Genomic DNA, 22226 nt, shown 5'->3' with positions numbered 1-22226 from the left:
TTTATTTATTTATACCCATGAGTCCTAACTCTTCTAAAATTCCAATCCTCTTCCTAGTTTCATGTGATTATTGTGCCAACCTTAACATGTGTTCTTATTTATGACTAACAATTTCCAATGGACCATTTTCACCTAGTAAATAACGTAAACATTACAATTGGACAAAATTAATCAAGTTAGTTTGTCTTTTTAATCTTCCATGCTATTTTTGTCCACGCGTCAGTCATCTTGGTGTTTTTTACATGTATAGTCATGCGATCATACCACGAGTCTTATAACATCACTTAATCACTCATGAGTCAAGTTGAGTCCACACACTTTATTTTAAACTTGAGTCTTGCACCATGACGTCTATGATCGTATACTAAGTTCATGCATGCGTCCCTTTCCATCATAAAAATGAGTTGAGTTTCTCACTGTTTTCAAATGTCTATCTATTCCCCTTTCTTTCCTATTTTAGAATGTTGAGTCAAAACATTAAGTGAATTTGTTTTATATAGCAGCACTTGGTTAAAAATCAGGGGTCGATTGGTACGGCTTGAGACATCCAAGGAAACCTCCATCCTCTTTACAAGGTCCATCACCGTCACATCAAGCCCACTTTCACTTCACTCCAATGGCTAGCAATAAAGATATTGAGAAACTCAACAAGTCAATCATGACACTCATCATAATGATACAAGGCCTTGACACTTAGGTCACTACCCAAGAATAAAACAATGCAACTTTTGTTACAGTTAACAGGCTGAAAGAAGAAGTGAGCAAAATCTCTGAAGGTTTCACCTGCATGGCACAACCTTCCACTGCATTTGCTGTGAAGAACAAGCGTGGCGATAACAACAACACTTGGAAAGACAAGAAGAACGTCATTCCTTCTTCTTCGTCTTCCAAGCCTAACAACGCCACCAATAATATAGGCTAGTGTGATCTCAATGAAGTACCAGCTCCAAACACTTCTCTCTCAAGGAAAAAGAGAATTTATACTCCTTTGGGAATCACTTATGATGTTGCCTTTGATTGCCTCTACAGTCAAGGCTTGATTACATCCATTGGACAAATCCCAGAGCCGAAACATAGAGAAAGGAGTGCCAAATGAAACCCCGATGCCCACTACAAGTTCCATCAAGGAAGGGGCACACCCGGTACGATTGTCGCGTGTCTACCAAAAATAAACCTAACTAAAACCTCCTAAAATGTAGTAAGATAAGCTAGGGTCGATCGCATAGAGAATTGGATTATCAAATTATCACTTGTTTAAGTTAAAAACCCCTGTTTTGAATAAGGAAAATATGATCTAAAAATAAACTACTAACTAGGAAACAAATAAAGCACGGAGAAATAAACTAATAAAATTAACATACTATAAAATCAAGAATAATGAGATAGGGAATCGGGAGACGTATTATAGCATTGGAATATCAATTGATCATCAAATTAAATATAATCATAACTATATCTTAATGTTAACCAATGAACACAATCAAACATTCAAAACTTTCCTTAATTCCAAATAAACCAAACAAGCTCTTGGAGTATTGTTTAACTAATTAACAATCTAGAACAGGCTCTCTAGACTCGATTAATTAGAAGCATTAAACAAGGAAGTAGTTAACTTGAGCTACAAATCTCACAAGCTCGGACTTGTGCAACTCAAAGGGTTGATATTCTAAGGTGTTAAGACAAGTTTTAGTTACCAATCAAACACCTAATCACTACTAACGGTATCAACTAGGACAATTATGAATCACAAGCTAATACTTTAGACATCAAACTAGCAAATTATACTAAATATGGCCGATCTAAGATATGGCCGATCTAAGATATAATTGACTAGTTCGTAATATTCAAACGCATTATCAAACCAATCAAGAAATAAACATAATATCCAAGAATTATAAGATAACTATTCTCACAATACAACAATCCAATGCATAATTTATCTCCCTACCCTAAATTAATTAGCCAAACATGTTAAGAATAAGAACTAAAGTTGAAACTATGGAATTCATAACTGAAAAGGCAAAAAGTAATAGAAAATGAAAACTTGATAAACTAAGTAACCAAATTCCAATACCAACCATGAAAATGGTGAGAAGTAAGAAAGAAAATGTGACTTTTTCATTATTATTAAAACAAAATTATAGTTTCCCTAAAGTAAGTAACTGACAATCAACTTAGCTAATACCACGAAGAAAAATAAGCTCGCTACTGTCACTGCTTGCTGCTTGCTCCTCTCCGAAGTCGTCTAGTATCCTCCCCCCTCCCACCCAATTTTAGATGAAATTCTTCAATTTATTTCTGAAACCTAACCCAGAAAAATCCCCCAAAAATACGGATCTGATCACTTCAAAAAAACAACCTCGATTAATAATCTCTACTACACAAAGTATTTTGCTCTAATAATTATCCAATTTCATCTTCATCATCTTGCTTGATAGTTTGGTACCCGCGAAAGTCGGTGGAGAACTTTGTGCTTTACCGCAAGGAGAGATGTTCTTGAGCTTCCTCTTTTCTTCACTCAGCTAAGTAGGAAGATATTTTCATTCAAGGCCCAAATGTAATAGCCTACACAATAAAACAATATTGGGCTTGAAATACTTGAGAGTCATCTGGCTTGTGAACTTTGCTTCTCTTAATTGGAGTGGCGTAAAATGCAATTTGATGCCGATACTTTCTTTCCTACAAACAAATAAATAAAGTAGTAGTAACTCATGTCTAGGAAAGAAAATTACTTATTATACTCTTAAATTATCAAATGTCGATATAAAATCAAGACTTTAACAGATATAAATAAATATATTTTTACGACCCTATCAAACTCCCCCAAGCTTATAATTTTGCTTGTCCTATACCAAAGACATGAAATTACAAAGGAGTTAGACTCTTGATATTTTAATATGCAACCTGACATGTTCCAATTACTCCAATTTTCTCAATAACAGCTTCAAGTCAAGTATATATGCAGGTGGAAAATTAATTTCAAGAATTTATGAACCAAAATACCAACTCTCAAACAATCACAGCCTAGTTTCCATCAACAAGGTAGCATAATAACTCAAAAGATCATAAGGGCATGATTTAAGGATGAAATAGGGCCAAGGTAAAGTGCGATTTGAAGAGTATATATGAGTGTGATGATAAAGAGTTAGAATAGTAGAGTAGAAATTAACATCATGTATACAGAATAAAATCCCACAACCTTTGAATCTTCATGATTTTTTCTGTGTTTCATGACTCTTAGTGCCATGTATCTATCAAGCAACCCATGTAATGAGCTTTCAACCAGTGACTCTTGTCCAGTTGGCCCAAGGCACTAGGCTTTAAGATACCCCTATGGATTTACTAACTCGAGTTACTCAGTCAAGACACATAAACATCACACGTACATATATAAGCTCAACTAATGTGTGTGTATGTGTGTGTGTGTGTGTGCGTGTGTGTTTTAATTTTTTTTATGAGCCCTTACATTGGTATGCAGAGCTTTCAATATGAAACTTAACTTTTCAGATAAAGCAACACCACCATATTAAAATCATTATAGCAACAACAATAATCCTTTGCACCCTTCCATGTACTCTACTGATTGCAAAGAAGATTACATTTCACTTTTCAAAAACATGGCTCATTTAGGTAATCAAAAGAGTAGGCTAATAAAGTTCAAATTGGGTTTACTAATGGTCCATGTCATTCGTAAGCTTTTGGCTTATGTGGTGCGAAGAACTCATTGCCCAAATAATTTCTTTCTTATTACAATACCACAATAATGACTTCCACCAGGCTAGCAACTGTTTAAAGAATCATTTTTTTTCAAAAATAATTTTATTTTTCTACATAGATACAAGTCTATAAGCCAAAGTTATGCATTGTAGACAAGATATGGAATCATATATGCAAAGCACTGCCCAAAAATAAACTATCAGACTCAATACCATACCAAGAAATAGAACTGAATGCACTCCCCCCAAACTTAATTCACACATTGCCCTCAATGTGTGATTGTGAAATAATAGAACAGGATGAATAAAGGAGAGAATAGACAGATGAAAGGAAACGAGCTCACCGGATGAACTTGGCTAACTGTGAACACTGACTGTGTATTCCCCTGTTGGCATCCCCCAAGCTTGGACCGGCTCACAATCTCTTGCTACAAACATTGGCGGATATAGGAAGGTGTTGTTCTAGGTCAGATTTAACTCCACCAGCAGTTGGTTGTGTTCCAGCCAATCTCATTGTCCTGTAACAACGGACATTAAATCAAAGCAGAATTAGTTTCCAAAATATTATAAGGGGTTTAAAAATAAGAGCAAATGAAATATCATAGCTGATTTGATTTTTTTTAACAAAATAGAAATATAAAATTGAAAATAATCTGACAAGAAAAAAAAATTAAAAATAAACTATCAGAAAATATTCTTAAATTTGGGATGCCTCCCAAGAGCACTTTATTTATTGTCATTAGCTCGACGCCTTTCCAACATGCTAGTTGTCATAATTTGGAGCTTTGAGCTCCATCATTTCAATGTTGTGGACTTGATAACCCTCATAGTACGGCTTGAGTCGACGGCCGTTCACCTTGAATTCCTTCCCCATGTCCTCACCACGAATCTCCACCGCACCATGGTCATACACCTTGGTAACAACAAACGACCCCACTCATCGAGAACGGAGTTTACCAAGAAAAAGTTTGAGCCGAGAATGGTGGTACAAGAGAACTTTCTGCCCCACTTGTAACACCCCCAAATCTCCCTCTACGGAAATACTAGTATAATACGTATAATTATATCGTAGAGATAGACTTAGGCGTATTACCGCCGCGTGATTACGCAAGACTACTCAAACTACTTAACTCAATAACAAAACTTGCAGCGGAAACTCAACTTTCTTTTATTAATACTTATAAAAATAGTAACATTGTTATGAGTACTCAAAATAAAGACACAAGACCAACACTTACTAATCTAGGTGAAACCATTCCCGGAACTCCATATGCTCAATTATTGACTCCACCTGAAAATAGTTAACACTGCTTACCATTACGGTAAACAGCGCGAATCAAAACAAATAAGAAATACGGATTAGCAAAATATGCTAAGTACGATAAGTGCAAGATAATGTAAACTCAATTTATTTGCAAACATGCTTTTAAAAATCAATTCTAATAATTAATCCAATAATTTCAAACTCATTATTCCAAAACCGATTCCAATGATTCAATATTCAAAATAATAGTTAATAAAACAATTCCTTTATTAAGAACCAGTTTATTTTAATCCAATTCCTCACCCAAGTGTGCACACCCCCCAAGCTAGTCTCTTTATATTATAAGGCTATTCTTGAGGAAAGGCCCGGTCATACAAAGTCCAAGGCCTTATCAATAAACCAAATCCGCATAGTGGGATTACCAACATGCTTATAAAGCATTAATAATAATAATTCAAAGGTTCAATAAATCCTTTTAATATCCAATAAATTCCAATATAATTCAAACTCCTTTTTAATAATTCCACATACTTTCAAAATCAAAACCTTTTAAGTAAATACTTGAGAATAAAATCTCATATTAATAACTTTTCAAAATCAATAACTTTTCCTTGAAAAACCTTTTATTAAATTCAACAAACCTTTTTAAATCAATTCCTTTATTTAAACACCATAAGTAATTCAAACCATTCAAAACATGATTTAAAAATCAATCATTCAAAATACTTTTATTAAAAATCAATACCTTCAAATATAATTTATTTCAAAATCATAATTCAAATCAATTTAATTCAATCACCAATCAAATCATGTAAAACATGTTATTCAAACCAATCACTTTCAAAGGTATCTAGCCACCTAAACGTACCTTGATCCTTGCTAGAAAAACCACAAAAAAAGAACCTTAAGAACCTTGATTCCGAATATCAATCAACACTTCGCACTTTTAAAGTTCAATCACGAATACACCTTGCAAATAACATAACCATAAGGTTATCACAACATAAACTCAAATCTAATGTGCATGGACTAAAACTCTTTGAAAATAATACTTTAATATAAAATTTATAGCTTTGAAATAGGCATTTGTATTTTAGAAAACTAACCATGAAAAAGATAAAAGAATAGGATTAAAGAGAATTGAATTTTCGTAGGAAAGAATAGGCAGAACTTGCAGAGGTCATAACTCCTTCAATATAACTCCTTGGGTGATTCTTGAGCCTAACGTTAAGGATTTTTCGAGAGGAACAATCTTCTGTGAAACATCAATACCCCAAAAACTGACCAGAAGTGCCCGAAAACTGGCTTCAAAGGTATAAGGGATAATATTTGTATGAAAAGAGGAGAAGAAAAGTATGAAAAGGTTTAGGGAAAAGAAGAATAAGAGAGAAGAAGAGAATTGGGTTTTTGGTGTGAAGAATATGAGAGGTATGAAGGGGTATTTATAGGCTAGCTCATGCAAGAATTATAGCAAGAGAATGTGGGAAGAATTATGGCAAGTAGGGTTTAAGAGATTACTTGGAGAAGTGAGTAAAATAATTAAGGAAACTTTGGATATTAAGGTGATTATGTATACTTGAATATGGAAGGTATGTATGTCATGAAAAATAATAAGGAAATTAGAATTACTTGGGGAATAATTAAGAAGAATGAATGGCAAGAAAATATGATGATTAGATATTACAAAGATGGAGAATTAGAATTAAGGAAAATAAGAGATTTTGAGGAGATAATTAAAAATATAATTTACCAAAATAAGTCACCCAAAAATCCATCATGGTGGCTTTAGATATTTAGGGAATTAATTTGCTAGTTTTAAGGAATTAAAAATAATTGTGTAAATAATATTTATTGTATAAAATAATTAATTAATAAAATTCCAATTATTCACTAAATAAAATAACTAAGAAAATCAGATTTTCTACACATAGAAAATCCGAAAATCATAGTTAATAATTTAGGAATTTTCGGCCCTTTTAAATAAATAGTAAAATATAATTTTGTTTAATTAAAATATCCGAAATATATATAAATAATCCGGTTTTTAAAATAAAATAAATGGATAATAAATCTTATCTAAAATCCAAAAATAATAATTAAGTTTTAAACTACTTTAGGCGCCGAAATTCAAATATCATTTTGGCTCCAAAATTCAAATAGTAAAATAAATTACTAAAATACCCTTTTTAAGAGAATACTAATTAGAAAATACGTTTCAAAAATACGGGGTATTACACCACCGTAAATGTCTTTTGTGTGATGCGCTCATCATGGAATGCCTTAGCCTTCTCCTTATAAATTCTCATGTTCTCAAAAGCATCATTTCAGATTTCCTCTAGCTCTTGCAATTGAAGTTTCCTTTGCTCACCCGTTGCATCCATCTCCATATTGCATTGCTTCATAACCTAAAAGGCTTTGTGTTCCAATTCTACCGGAAGGTGACAAGGTTTGCCGAACACAGCCTATATGGAGACATCCCAATTGGCGTCTTATATGTTGTTCTGTACTCCCATAGAGTGTCGTTGAGGCGAAGATTCCAATCTTTTCTGTTTGGATTCACTGTCTTTTCAAGGATGGACTTGATTTCTCGGTTGGAAACCTCTGCCTGTCCATTTGTTTGTGGGTGATACGCTATGGAAACTCTATGTAACCCATTATACTTCTTTAAAGGAGCTCCTACTGTCTTGTTACAGAAGTGTGTCCCCTTATCTTTGATGATGGCTCTTAGGAATCCATATCTAGCAAAAATATTTGACTTTAAAAATTTTGCAACAACTTAAGAATCATCAGTACGGGTGGCTATATCTTCCACCCATTTCGAAACATAATAGACGGCAAGCAAAATATATTGAAAACTGAAAGAAGAGGGGATGGGTCCCATGAAATCCATACCCCAAACGTAAAAAATTTCACATATTAAAATAGGAGTTTGAGGCATTTTATTCTTAGGACCTAATGTACCTATCCTTTGACATTTGTCAGAAGCCTTACAGATTTCATATGCATCTCTGAATATGGAAGGCCAGTAGAATCCACTCTATAAAACCTTGCATGTGGTCCTCTTAGGTCCGAAATGTCCTCCACAAGCATAAGAATGGCAAAAAGTTAATATAGAAATAAATTCAGAATCAAGTAAGTACCTTTTTATCAGTTGATCAGCATAACATTTCCAGAGATATGGGTCTCTCATATGTAATATTTTGGTATGCTTTTATGCTTTAGTGTAGCTGGCTGGAAACTTCCCAGATACTAGAAAATTCACCAAATCAGCGTACCACGGAGTTCCTAAGCTCAAGACATGAAGTTGCTCTTCGGGGAACTCTTCATTGATTGGAGCTTTACCTTCATCAACTACAACAACTAACCTGCTCAAATGATCAGCAACACTATTATCAGAACCTTTTTTTATCTTTTATGTTAACATTAAATTGCTAAAGCAATAAAATCTAACGTATTAGCCTAGGTTTAGATACATCCTTTGATCACAAATATTTCTAACTCGTTGGCCTAGCACTGCACCCACGGCATAATTTGAAGCATCGCACATTAGCTCGAACGGAAGCTCCCGGTTACGAGGTTGTAGAACAGGGGCAGTGACCAACATGTCTTTCAGCTTATCAAATGCTTGCTTACAGACCTCATCAAAGTGGAACTCCACATCTTTTTGGAGTAGTCTGCATAGTGGTTGTGCAATCTTCAAAAAGCCTTCAATAAACCTTCGATGGAAACCTGCATGGCCAAGAAAAGAACGAACTTCCCGCACAGAGGCGGGGTAAGGTAGAGAAGAAATAAGATCTATTTTAGCTTTATCGACTTTTATTCCTTCAGAAGACACTATGGCCTAAAATTATACCTTGTTGAACCATGAAATGGCATTTTTTAGAATTAAGCACAAGGTTAGTTTCAAGACAACATTTAAGAACTAAAGTGAGGTGTTCTAAGCAACTATCAAAAGAGTCTCCATGTACAGTGAAATCATCCATGAAAACTTCTATAAAATTTTCACGATAATCTAAAAAGATGCTTACCATACATCTCTGAAAAGTCGTTGGAGCATTGCACAGCCCAAATGGCATACGACGATACGCAAATAAGCCGTACGGGCATGTAAACATCGTTTTTTCTTGATCCTCTAGAGCTATAGGAACCTGCACATAACTTGAATATTTTTCAAGAAAACAATAATAAGCATGACCAGCAAGTCGTTCTACCATTTGATCAACAAAAGGTAAAGGAAAATGATCTTTTCGAGTCATAGAATTAAGTTTCCTGTAATCTACACAAACTCTCCACCCATTTTGAACTCGAGCGGGCACCATTTCTCCCTTATCATTCTCCACCACTGTGACTCCTGACTTTTTCGGGACCACTTTCAAGGGACTGACCCAAGGGCTATCTGATATAGGGTATATCACCCCCCACTTCAAGAAGCTTCAATAATTCTTTCTTTACCACTTCTTCCATCATAGGTGGATTAAGTCGTCGCTGCACTTGTCTCACAAGTTTAGCTCCCTCTTCTAATAAGATTCTATGTTGGCACATAGAGGGGCTAATCCCTTAAATATTTGTAACTGTCCACCCTAAGGTTGTTTTATGTTCTTCAAGCACCTTAACAAGCTTTTGCTCTTGAATCGCGGTAAGATTACTCGCGATTATGACTGGCAGTGTGTTGTTTTTGCCTAAAAATGCATATTTAAGATGCTTAGGTAGTGGTTTTAGTTCCACTTCAAGGGGTTGTACAACAGAAGGTAAAAGTCTGTTAAATGTGACAAGCAATTTCATAAATTTATCTGCATACCTTCCTTGCTTATTTGGAAGCATTTCCAAGGAGGAGAAAGCTTCCTTGACCTCAATTTTGAGCTCAAAATGTTCCTGCAGGTCAATGGATTTCTCTTTTTCCACAGGTTTAGTCAAAACAACATCTAATGCATCATGACCAGAGAGAAAAAATACTTGCTCAGTTAATGCATCAATGACATCTATACTAGAAACAGATTCACAATTAGAGGGGTATCTCATGGCATCAAATAAATTAAACCGGATAATCTCCCATCAAATTCCATGGTCAAACCCGACTATGAACATCAATCTTGGTTCTAGATGTTTTTAGAAAAGATCTCTCTAATAAGATTGGTGTTTCATTAGAGGATTCTTCATTTGGCATATCTAATACATAAAAGTCACCAAGAAACACAAGTTCATTTACTTGTACTAAGACATCCTCAATCACTCCTATAGGATATGTATTAGAGCGATCATCAAGTTGAATAATCACACGAGTATCTTTCAAAGGTCTCAATTTCAGAGCTTTATAAATAGATAAAGGCATCACATCAATAGAAGCTCCTAAGTCTAACATGCATCTCGCATATCTCGTGTTACCTATTCTGCAAGGTACTGTAAACATACCTGGATCCTTGCACTTGGGAGCAATTTTCCTCTATAGAACAACCGACACATTCTCACTTACACTGACCTTCTCATCTCCATTCAATTTTCGGTTGTTAGTGCACAAATCCTTCAAGAACTTTGCATAATGTGACACTTGTCTAATAGCTTCCAATAAAGGTATGTTCACCTCTACCTTGTGAAATACATCTAGCACCTCCTTCTCCATATCTTATTTTTTACTCTTAGAAGTTAACCTGCTAAAAAAAGGAACATAAAAAGAAAAATGGTCAATTTTGGATGAAATAACATCACTTACCTTAGAGGGCTGCTCATCTTTTTCTAGAACAATAGTTTCTTCTTCTTCGTGATGTTTCACCACTTCACTTTTGCATTTTTCTGGAACCTCCAGCTACTTGCCACTTCTAAGTGATATGGCGCTTGTATTCTCCTTCGGATTTCTCTCTGGTTGGCTTGGCAACTTGTTAGAGTTCTGAGCTTGGAGCTTTCCCACTGTGTTAGCTAACTGAGAAACTTGGTTCTCCAAGTTTTTTAGTCCACTTCTTATTTCTTGCTGAAAATGCAAAGTGTTGTCAGCCATTGCCTTCACGATTTCTTCTAGAGACATGCTACCAAGTTGTGGCTGGGAAACTTGCTGATTTTGAGGTTGTGGCTGATATTGCATTTGTTGATGAAAACCAGTTGGAGGATTAGGTGAATGTTGTTGCTGGAAAGCTGGTTATCTAAGGTTGGAGTTGCCTGCCTGCTGTTGAACATTGCCATATCTCAGGTTTGGATGATCTCTCCACCCCGTATTATAAGTCTGGGAGAATGGATCGTAACGTCTTTGCTGTCCCTGAATGCCACCAACAGAATTCACTTGTTCCTCTTGCAAAGTAGGGCACATATCAGTTGGGTGTCCATCGAACATATGCCACAAACTCTTTCTTGCCCTTTTTCGATCATCACTTGCTTCACTAAGGAAGTGAGTTTAGCTAATTGTTGCTCGAGGTTAGAACTCACCACTTCATTAACTTAACGTACAGGACTAGACTTAATATTTTGACCTCCTCGATACTAAGAGTTTGTTGCCATGTTCACTATCAGCATCTTTGCCTCTATGGGTGTCTTATCAACCAATATAATGCTTCGCCACTTGCAACATCAATTAGTTCCGATTCTACTCCGTGAGCCCTTAATAAAAATATTGCACTAGCAATTGCTCACTGATCTGATGGTTAGGACAGTTGTCACATAGCTTTTTAAACCACTCCTAATACTCATGAAGGGTCTCTACATCTTCTTGTCGAATCCCACATATTTCTTTTCTAATGTTTGCTGCCAAAGATGCCGAAAAATATTTTTCTATGAATTTTTCTTGCATCTGAGTCCAGATTGTGTTGGTTCCTACCGGAAGTCCGAACAACCATTCCTTGGCAGCATCAGTCAAGGAAAAACTAAATGCCTTTAACTTCAGCTGATCAAGGGTTACACCAGCAGGTTTTATCCATGCACATGCTATGTGAAATTGCTTCAAGAATCTGTTCGCCTCATTCATGTAAACTGGACCCAAGGAGCTAGTATTGCGGAATCCTGAAAATGAGGGTAATGCTCTGATCAGTCCAGGCTTGATCTTACATTCTGTCTCGCCATCTAATTTGCACAGCAAATTAGGAATAAATGTAGGAACAACAAGCTGCTTTAAGGTACAGTCGGCCATCTCAAAAAATTCTTCAGTTTCCTCTTCAGAAGACGAACTCTCACTTAGAGGCAATGTGATCTGACGAGCTTTCTCCAATATCTGAGCACGAGTCCTTTTAGCTACAAAAGATGTAGAAAAAGGATTAATTATTAGTCCCTGATTCCTTGATGCAAATTCCCTTAATTTTTTATTCTTCGAATTTCTGTCACACATGCACAAACAAGGAACTAGATGACAATTTCGTAAGGAAAGTTAGCAAAAGCACAAGTAATAATGCAATTAAACGCCAATTCTCCGGCAACGGCGCCAAAATTTGGTACGATTGTTGCGTGTCTACCAAAAATAAACCTAACTAAAACCTCCTAAAATGTAGTAGGATAAGCTAGACTCAATTAATTAGTACTCCCTCCGTTTCATAATGTTAGTACCATATACTATTTTGGGTGTTTCAAAAAGATATACCTATATTGAATATGTTCCATTTTTAAATTAATTTTTTGGAATTAATTGGTTGTGGATTGATGATATGACTCTAAATAAGGAAATCTCTACCTTGAATTTTGCAATTATGACTTATGCTTTCCCAAAAAAATCAAAAAACTTAAATAAGGTAAACTAATCATGAATTATTTTGTAATTTAATGTTAAATTCCAAATATTCTTATTTTCTTATATTATGTGATTGATTGCATATGAGACTAACATTATGAAACGGAGGGAGTAGCATTAATAACAAGGAAGTAGTTAACTTGAGCTAGCAAACTATCAAGCTCGGACTTGTGCAACTCAAAGGGTTGATAATCTTAGGTATTATGACAAGTTTTAGTCACCAATCAAACTCCTAATCACTACTAATGTTATCAACTAGGACAATTACGAATCACAAGCTAATACTCTAGCCATCAAACTAGCAAATTATACTAAAGATGGCCGGTCTAAGATTTGACTAGTTCGTAATATTCAAACGGATTATCAAACCAATCAAGAAATAAACATAATACCCAAGAATTATAACATAACTATTCTCACAATACAACAATACAATGCATAATTTATCTCCCTACCCTAAATTAATTAGCCTAACATGTTCAGAATAAGAACTAAAGTAGAAACTATGGAATTCATAATTAACAAAGCAAAAAGTAATTGAAAATGAAAACTTGATAAACTAAGTAACAAAGTTCCAATACCAACCATGAAAATGGCGAGAAGTAAGAAAGAAAATGTGACTTTTTCACTTCAATTATTAAAACAAAATTATAGTTTCACCAAAGTAAGTAACTGACAATCAACTTAGCTAATACCACGAAGAAAAATAAGCTCGCTACTGTTGCTGCTCGTTGCTTGCTCCTCTCCGAAGTCATCTAGTATCCTCCCCCCAATTTTAGATGAAATTCTTCAATTTATTTCTAAAACCTAGCCTTGAAAAATCCCCCAAAAATAAGGATCTGAACACTCCAAAAAAAAACCCAACGAAAAGATAAGATACCTCGATTAATAATCTCAACTACACCGAGTACATCGCTCTAATAATTATCCAATTTCATCTTTATCATCTTGCTTGACAGTTTGGTACTCGTGAAAGTCGGTGGAGAACTTTGTGCTTTACCGCAAGGAGAGATGTTCTTGAGCTTCCTCTTTTCTTCACTCAGCTAAGTAGGAAGATATTTTCATTCAAGGCCCAAATGTAATAGCCTACACAATACAACAACATTGGGCTTGAAATACTTGTGAGTCAATTGGCATGTAAACTTTTCTTCTCTTAATCGGAGTGGCGTAAAATGCAATTTGATGCCGATATTTTATTTCCTACAAAATAATAAATAAAATAGTAGTAACTCATGTCTAGGAAAGTGTAGGGAATATTTCAAGCATCCCACACTTAAGCCCCACTGTGATCATACACTAAAGTATGGTGACATCCAAAGGGAAGGAAGCTAGAGAAAAAGAATCGCCAACAAGTTTTAGGAACTTGTAAACCGTTCACGGGGTGAAGGTTACACCCCTTCACGATTCATGAGATTGCTAACTCCATAGTGGTCTGGAACCATGACTGGATATTCGGGGATGAAGGTACAAATTCAACCTAAAAGAGATTGAACCTGCCCTAAAAATAGGCCTCTATTTTATTCTTCTCATATTCATGAGTGCTTTCTGACTAACATACATTCAATATATTAATCCTAAACATGTTTAATCTATGTTTGTTGAATATTAATGCACAAAAAAATCTATTATTGGCGATCACTTGAATTAAAATCACATTAACCTAAACAAGATTATTAATTATCTTATTAAGCGTTATTTCAAGTACAAATTCCCTTTAATCCTGCAAGAGAGGGCGTGATCAATCAATAACAATAATATATCAAGCAACATAATATTGATACAACAAATCATCATCATAATATTCTCATCAAAGCATAATAATAATAATAGCAAGATCCTAGGCATGATACTAACAAGATTAATAACAAATCCTAGCATTTCACTAAACATTAAAGATCAAAGCTTTATTCCTAACAGGATACTAACATGATAGAAGAAATAGGAAGCAACTTAAGCATGATACTAGAAAGCAATAAAAGCATTCTAACATGATACTATGAATAATACAAACATGCTTTCTAAAGAAATATAGCAATAAAAACAACTTACTTTGTTGCCTCGTATCTCTTTCTATCAAAACAATACACGCATTAGTAACTTCAAGGAAAATATTTGACGAGCTAAAGTCGTATCACCTAATCAAAAGTAATTCCTAAAACCGCTAACTAATAATAGATAGGGAAGTAGGGTCAAATCCACAGGGAAACGAGTCTCTCTATTCCTAATCAATTATTATAATCTAAATTATTAAGTAACCAAAAGTTGTTATTTAAAGGAACTATACTACGAAGAATATGAGTAGGGAGAAATAAAAGTAGGGAGAAATCAAATAATAAAAGACCTAGGGCATAGGTTCACCAATAAATAATATTCCAAGGTAAAACATAACAATCAATCATCAATGCATCAATTAATCAGATCATAAAGGGCTTTCGCTACGTATTACAATCACAGAGTTAATTTAGCGGTATTAAATCTCATCTCTCGAATCTCGACCTAACCATTTATAAATTAGTCTGCCTATTGAAACTAAGCCTAAACATCAATTCTCATCTCTCGAATCTCGAATCAATATTGCTAAACTCATACGAATTAAATCTGGCCAAATCTAACCGCATAGCATTAAATCAATCAATAGGAAATTAATCAAGCATTGACAATTAACAATAATAATTACCCCTTCATATTATTTATGGATCCCCATAATCCTAGAAAGAAAATTACTCACACATAATTAAATATAAACTAAACAAAGGCAATTAAACAAATCATGATGAAAGAGAGAGAATAAATAACTGAGGTTAAAGGAGAAGAAATCGTTACCAAAGTTGAAGGAAACAAGAGATGGAATTAAACAAAGAGTTGTAGAGAGAGAAAATAATACTAGAGTTTAAGAGGAGAGAGAGAAAAGTTAGAGAGAGAAAAAGAGAGAGAGTTAGGGAAGGGAGAAAGAATACTCAACTCGCTTAACAAAAGCGTATCTAAACTAAGCTCGAAAATCCTAAGTTAAAACAACTTAAACGACGCTTAAACTTCTCCTCAAAAACACGCGCCCGATCGGGCAAGGCACTGCCCGATCGGGCCCGCCTTTTTCTTCGTGAGCTTCTCTTCTCGCGCCCGATCGGGCGCGCCTTCGGGCGGAGACCCTTGCACTGGGCGGTGACACTTCGGGCTACTTGGACTCCTTGTTTAGGCTTGTAACTCGGCCCAAACCAAATATCCTCCTTGGGGCTTTAATCATTCAGTCCAATGCCTTATCTTCTCATAAGTCCAGCCCTTAATCACCGGTTCGATGAGTCTAACCGATCTTGGGCTACGAAAGATGGTCGTGCTCCTCCAATGCTCGTAGTCGCTCCATAGAATCCCGGGAAAATGCTCCAAGAGTGCAATTCCCCATAAAACTCAACTAAAACTATGAAAACACTAGAAAACACATATTAGTAATAAAAGTGGCTCTAAAGAGCCAAAAACACTACTAATTATGACCAAGGGACGGGGGTAAAATACTATATAAATTGGACACATCAAACTCCCCCAAGCCAAACCTTTGCTTGTCCCTAAGCAAAGAGCTCATCAATGAATATATAAAACACGCTTCATCCCAAGTAAACAAAATCAAGCACAAACGATTCAAGGAAAATCTAATAAACATGCTTCAACATCAACCAATCTCATCCATCCAATCACTCATCCTCCCTAACAATTGTCAAGTAGAGCTAACCACAAGAGCATATAGAATTCAAGACTAGTGCTCACACACTCAACTCTCATTTATGTGGCGAGTAAAAGATGTACTCAATCTCTCTACATCCTAACCCCTTTATGTGAACAATGCCCTCCCAACTCACACTCTCGTGTGTTTAAAAAAACAAGCACTCAACCTAATAGTCGACTCGAAATATGTCAAATCATTCTTTGCATTGATAAATAACTAATTTCACATTCACACAACTCTATGCACAAAAGTCAGAAGGTCTTTAAAGCTTGTAATGTAAGCCTAGGGGAAAAGGATAGGAAATATTTGGGAAAATGTGATAGTAAAGCCATGCTTAAGGGAGCAAAACCCTAATAAACCCAAGGTCGAAAATAAATAATGACCCTATCATCTCCAACACAACTCAAACAAAAGTTCACCAAATATAACTCCAAACATATCAAACAATCCCAACACTTACAAATTCACCCATAAAATATGATATTATAGAACTTGAATGAATAAACAAACTTTAAACTAATTCCTGATACTTTTTTTTTCTTTCTTTCTTTTTTGAATAACCCTCACATAGAACACTTGATCATTGAAACATTTTTTTCTTTTTCTTTTGCTCTTTTTTTTCTTTTTATCTCACATTGGAATTTAACTTTAAAACACAAATTCTTATTTTTTTCCAATCACAAAACCAAAGAACAAATTACTCATCTTAAATTCCCACATTGTGCAAATTATATGCACACTACAACTCCCTCACCTCACTAACTAGAAGCTCCCCCAAGCCAAGCTTGGGACTAGTAACCAATGGGGCTAAAATCAGCTTGTAATGTGGTTTATAAACAACAAAAAGTCAAGGCAACAACATGGGCAGCAAAAAGGGAACAAATGTATCTACAATCATCTGAAGGTCACTTAAAAGAACAAATGTCTTCGTCCTCCTCAATGTGCATAATGGTGAGCCATATAAACATTACTCATAGTTGCAAACCAATACTCAAATTCATTGACATACCAGGAACTATCACGCATTCCTAACCAAATCAACTAGTCAAGCACTATATTCACAAGTAGTTGGATAAAATTGACGCATGTTAAGGTATCTAAGCAATCAAACTTCAAATCATGATCAACAAATCCACAATGCTCATCGTCATATACCAAGAATCAAAACAAAAATTCAAGTATGGGGCACAGGGAAACATGATTCACAATTCATTGGAACGTATTTTTGGATTTTTTTTAATTTTGAAAGCAATAAAACTAACCTAAGAAAGCAATAAAATCTATACTAAGCGCACCAAAAGAAATAAAAATAAAAAGAGAGAGAGGGTGAAAGATATACCATACGTACACGAGAACCTCCCCCCAAGCTAAATCAGACAATGTCCTCATTGTCTTAGAGGGAAGCTAATAGTCAAGGTGACTAATCCTCATCATTATCACCACATCAATGTCACCAAATCCTTGAGGATTGTAATGCATCTCTTTGGAAAAAATTTGGGCAAGAATGAAACAAAGTGTTAGTGGGAACAAGTCCAAATTCAAGTCAGGTGCACTATTCTGATCATAACTTTTGATATATAAGTGATAATGCAGTTATTCTAATTTCATTGGAAAGTAGACTTGAAGATCTTTCCAACGATAGGTCACACGCCAAAATCCGATAAGAAACGCAAAAGTTATGGCCTATCAAAGTTGACGAATTTTGCTGACGCTACGCGCGCCCGATCGGGCGAGCTCTGCCCGATCGAATACGACTGCAGTTCCAGCGTGAATGAAGCCTTCTCTAGCTCAAATTTGCACAAAAACAAACTCCCACAAGCATAAGTTACACTCTCCTTACCTCTCTTTCTCTCAATCGGAAGAATTCAACGCCTTGAGTAACTTATCAAATGCTCCAGCAAACATTTCATTAGGCACTAGATAGGGCTTAATTGCAAGCACATTAATCCCTACAAAGAAAAGGTTAGGAGCACATAAAGAAAACTCAAGGTAGAAGGAAAAATCAAAAGAGAGAGATGAAAATACACCACAATCTTCTACTTCCTCCGCTAAAAATTTAGAATTAATACAACAATCATGGAGGTAGTCATTGTCTTTATCATCCAATAATGACTTGAAAATTTTACTCTTACGAATAACCTCATTATCAATAAAGGAATTTTCAACCACCGTTTCTACAACTAATGATTTTTCAATCACCGATTCGTCAACCAATGATGTTTCAACCACAAATTCTATAACCGATGGTTCTTCATCCTCAATAGCACTCTTATTATTATAGTGTCCAAAGACTTTTTCATCAAGAGCCTTCCAATAAATTTCATTAGCAACTAATCGTTTCCGAATATGATCATATGTATATGGAAAGACTCTAAAATCATTCGAAGCACGCACAAAAAACTCACTATAAGGGCATTCAGGATTTTCATGACAAAGACGTCGACAACTACAGTAGTTAGGTGCTGCATAAAAATCATATAATTCTTGTAGTGGTGAAAGCATGGATATTTTAAACTCATAAAAAAAATAAAACAAAATAATCTAGACTCTAATAATAATTAGAAATAAAAATAAAACCGTTTCCTTGGCAACGGCGCCAAATTTTGACAGGCTAAAGTCGTATCACCTAATCAAAAGTAATTCCTAAAACCGCTAACTAATAATAGATAGGGAAATAGGGTCGAATCCACAGGGAAATGAGTCTCTCTATTCCTAATTAATTATTATAATCTAAATTATTAAGTAACCAAAAGTTGTTATTTAAAGGAACTATACTACGAAGAATATGAGTAGGGAGAAATAAAAGTAGGGAGAAATCAAATAATAAAAGACCTAGGGCATAGGTTCACCAATAAATAATATTCCAAGGTAAAACATAACAATCAATCATCAATGCATCAATTAATCAGATCATAAAGGGCTTTCGCTACTTATTACAATCACAGAGTTAATTTACCGGTATTAAATCTCATCTCTCGAATCTCGACCAAACCATTTATAAATTAGTCTGCCTATTGAAACTAAGCCTAAACATCAATTCTCATCTCTCGAATCTCGAATCAATATTGCTAAACTCATACGAATTAAATCTGGCCAAATCTAACCGCATAGCATTAAATCAATCAATAGGAAATTAATCAAGCATTGACAATTAACAATAATAATTACCCCTTCATATTATTTATGGATCCCCATAATCCTAGAAAGAAAATTACTCACACATAATTAAATATAAACTAAACAAAGGCAGTTAAACAAATCATGATGAAAGAGAGAGAATAAATAACTGAGGTTAAAGGAGAAGAAATCGTTACCAAAGTTGAAGGAAACAAGAGATGGAATTAAACAAAGAGTTGTAGAGAGAGAAAATAATACTAGAGTTTAAGAGGAGAGGGAGAAAAGTTAGAGAGAGAAAAAGAGAGAGAGTCAGGGAAGGGAGAAATAATACTCAACTCGCTTAACAAAAGCGTATCTAAACTAAGCTCGAAAATCCTAAGTTAAAACAACTTAAACGACGCTTAAACTTCTCCTCAGAAACACGCGCCCGATCGGGCGCGCCTTCGAGCGGAGACCCTTACACCGGGCTACTTGGACTCCTTGTTTAGGCTTGTAACTCGGCCCAAACCAAATATCCTCCTTGGGGCTTTAATCATTCAGTCCAATGCCTCATCTTCTCATAAGTCGTGCCCTTAATCATCGGTTTGATGACTCTAACCGATCTTGGGCTACGAAAGATGGTCATGCTCCTCCAATGCTCGTAGTCACTCCATAGAATCCCGGGAAAATGCTCCAAGAGTGCAATTCCCTATAAAACTCAACCAAAACTACGAAAACACTAGAAAACACATATTAGTAATAAAAGTGGCTCTAAAGAGCCAAAAACACTACTAATTATGACCAAGGGACGGGGTAAAATACTATATAATTTAGACACATCAATATTAAATCAAACAATTAAATTAAATAATTGAAATAGGGATTTTGGGACCAAACCCTCAGAAAGAATCAACCTTTCACGTCTAGGGCGAAGGCAACTTCGAGCTTGGCTAGGTGTGTCTAGAACTCATGAATGCGGTATTTTTATTTGAAAAGGGAAGGCTTAGAAAGAGGGAGAAAGAATAAGCTTCTAGCTTGTGGAGAGAAGAGAATAATATTAGATTATTGTCGATGATCAAGATTGTTGATGATTGAAAAAGGGGTGATATGACCTCTATTTATAAGGAAAAAAGAGGGTCGAAGGAATAGAAAAGAATTCGAATTCGAATCGAAATAAAACTCAACAGTCAGCAGTTTTTGCGGATTTTGTTTAAATCAAACAATTAAATTAAATAATTGAAATAGGGATTTTGGGACCAAACCCTCAGAAAGTATCAACCTTTCACGTCTAGGGCGAAGGCAACTTTGAGCTTGGCTAGGTGTGTCTAGAACTCGTGAATGCGGTATTTTTATTTGAAAAGGGAAGGCTTAGAAAGAGGGAGAAAGAATAAGCTTCTAGCTTGTGGAGAGAAGAGAATAATATTAGATTATTGTCGATGATCAAGATTGTTGATGATTGAAAAAGGGGTGATATGACCTCTATTTATAAGGAAAAAAGAGGGTCGAAGGAATAGAAAAGAATCTGAATTCGAATCGAAATAAAACTCAACAGTCAGCAGTTTTTGCGGATTTTGTTTTTATCATAACTTTTGATCCAGAAGCCCAAATAAGGCATATAATATGTCGCTGGAAAGATATTGAAGCATACTTTCCAACCCAATTAGAATCAGATTAAAATCTTTTGTAAAATAAAAGAAAGGCCGAAATAGTGGGACGGTGTCAGTTTTGGATAGAGTTTCGTATTTCTTTCATATCTTTTTCCTTATAGCTCGGAATTAATATTATAATATATCATTGGAAAGATAATTTCAAGATCTATCCAACCATATAAGATTTGGATAAAAATTATGAGGCACAAAATTAATATCTGACTGTCTTTGAACGTCTTTCATTTCGAATAGAATTAGGACTTAAAAAAGGAAAGTTTTATCCAATTTCAAACTCTTTAATCTTATCTTTTCAAAAAGGATAATTAAGATCTTTTAGAAACAAATAAAATCTTCTAATAAATCCTAATTATTTTAGGAATATAATTAAGATTAGTGGACCCTCCACATGATCATTGGGTTGCACGTAAACTCGTTTTAGGCCCAGCTTAGTATTTTGACCATAACTTCCTCGTTATAACTCGAAATTGGGCTTATAATATATCGTTGGAAAGGTCTTTTCAAGCCCCATCCAACTACACAATTATTGGACCCTGATTATGGAATATATTAAAGTGGATTGGACGTTTTTCATAAATAGTATACGAAATGAATGATTTTCAAAAATAGAAAGAATTATTTTTTTAAAAAACAGGGGAATTCACGAGACTTTTTCACATTTCACCTCGTTCATTAATCAATGACGTGAAAGATATTCATCACTGGGTTTGGTTTTTGAGGAGACACAATCAGGTGTCTATAGAAAGAAAATTACTTATTATACTCTTAAATTATCAAATGTTAATATAAAATCAAGAGTTTAATATATATAAACAATATATTTTTACGACCCTATCAACACCATTGAGTGAAGTTGGAATTTAAAGGACGTTATTCAAGATCTAGTGGATGCTAACAAACTTCTGGTCCCTCCAGGCAACAAGAAGTGATAAACAACGATGAAGACAAGGCCAAGATGAACCCTCTGTACAAAATTTCATGATGTTTTCTTTTATTCATTTCCTTTCTCCCCTAATAAGTCTAGCATAGGTTCTCCTTACCCATGTGTCTATGAGCCACATTCCATCAA

The 22226-nt window shown here is 35.0% G+C and overlaps 1 protein-coding gene and 1 non-coding gene across 8 annotated transcripts; one reads left to right on the top strand and one right to left on the bottom strand.

Annotated features, from left to right (window-relative positions):
* Positions 1-2044: 2044 nt before the first annotated feature.
* LOC145583019 (uncharacterized) lies at positions 2045-13743 on the bottom strand. 7 transcript variants are annotated; one of them, XR_014100004.1, is made up of 5 exons: positions 13357-13743; positions 6087-12189; positions 5849-5949; positions 4955-5023; positions 2045-4234 (listed from the first exon to the last, which is right to left on the bottom strand). XR_014100004.1 is itself a non-coding variant. In XM_081640118.1 (4 exons), the coding sequence occupies exon 2, from the start codon at positions 12086-12088 to the stop codon at positions 11642-11644; it is 447 nt and encodes a 148-aa protein (XP_081496244.1). In that variant the 5' UTR covers positions 12089-12189; positions 13357-13743; the 3' UTR covers positions 2045-4234; positions 4955-5023; positions 5849-11641. The 7 variants fall into 7 exon arrangements, 3 of the variants coding, with proteins under 3 accessions (XP_081496244.1, XP_081496245.1, XP_081496246.1); XR_014100001.1 differs by having other exon boundaries at positions 5849-7718; positions 7972-12189; XR_014100003.1 differs by having other exon boundaries at positions 5849-7718; positions 8121-12189.
* LOC145583655 (small nucleolar RNA R71) lies at positions 11598-11704 on the top strand. The gene has a single exon (XR_014100263.1). It is a non-coding gene; the product is annotated as a small nucleolar RNA R71 (small nucleolar RNA).
* Positions 13744-22226: the final 8483 nt, after the last annotated feature.

This window comes from Chenopodium album, chromosome 15 (assembly GCF_948465745.1).
Source record: "Chenopodium album chromosome 15, dcCheAlbu1.1, whole genome shotgun sequence".
Taxonomy (NCBI): domain Eukaryota; kingdom Viridiplantae; phylum Streptophyta; class Magnoliopsida; order Caryophyllales; family Amaranthaceae; genus Chenopodium; species Chenopodium album.
Note: the sequence above shows the minus strand (reverse complement) of the source record. Positions and strands in the feature narration are given on the sequence as shown.

Coding starts and splice junctions, on each gene's coding strand:
- LOC145583019 (XM_081640118.1), bottom strand. CDS start 12,088: ATGGCCGACTGTACCTTAAAGCAGCTTGTTGTTCCTACATTTATTCCT.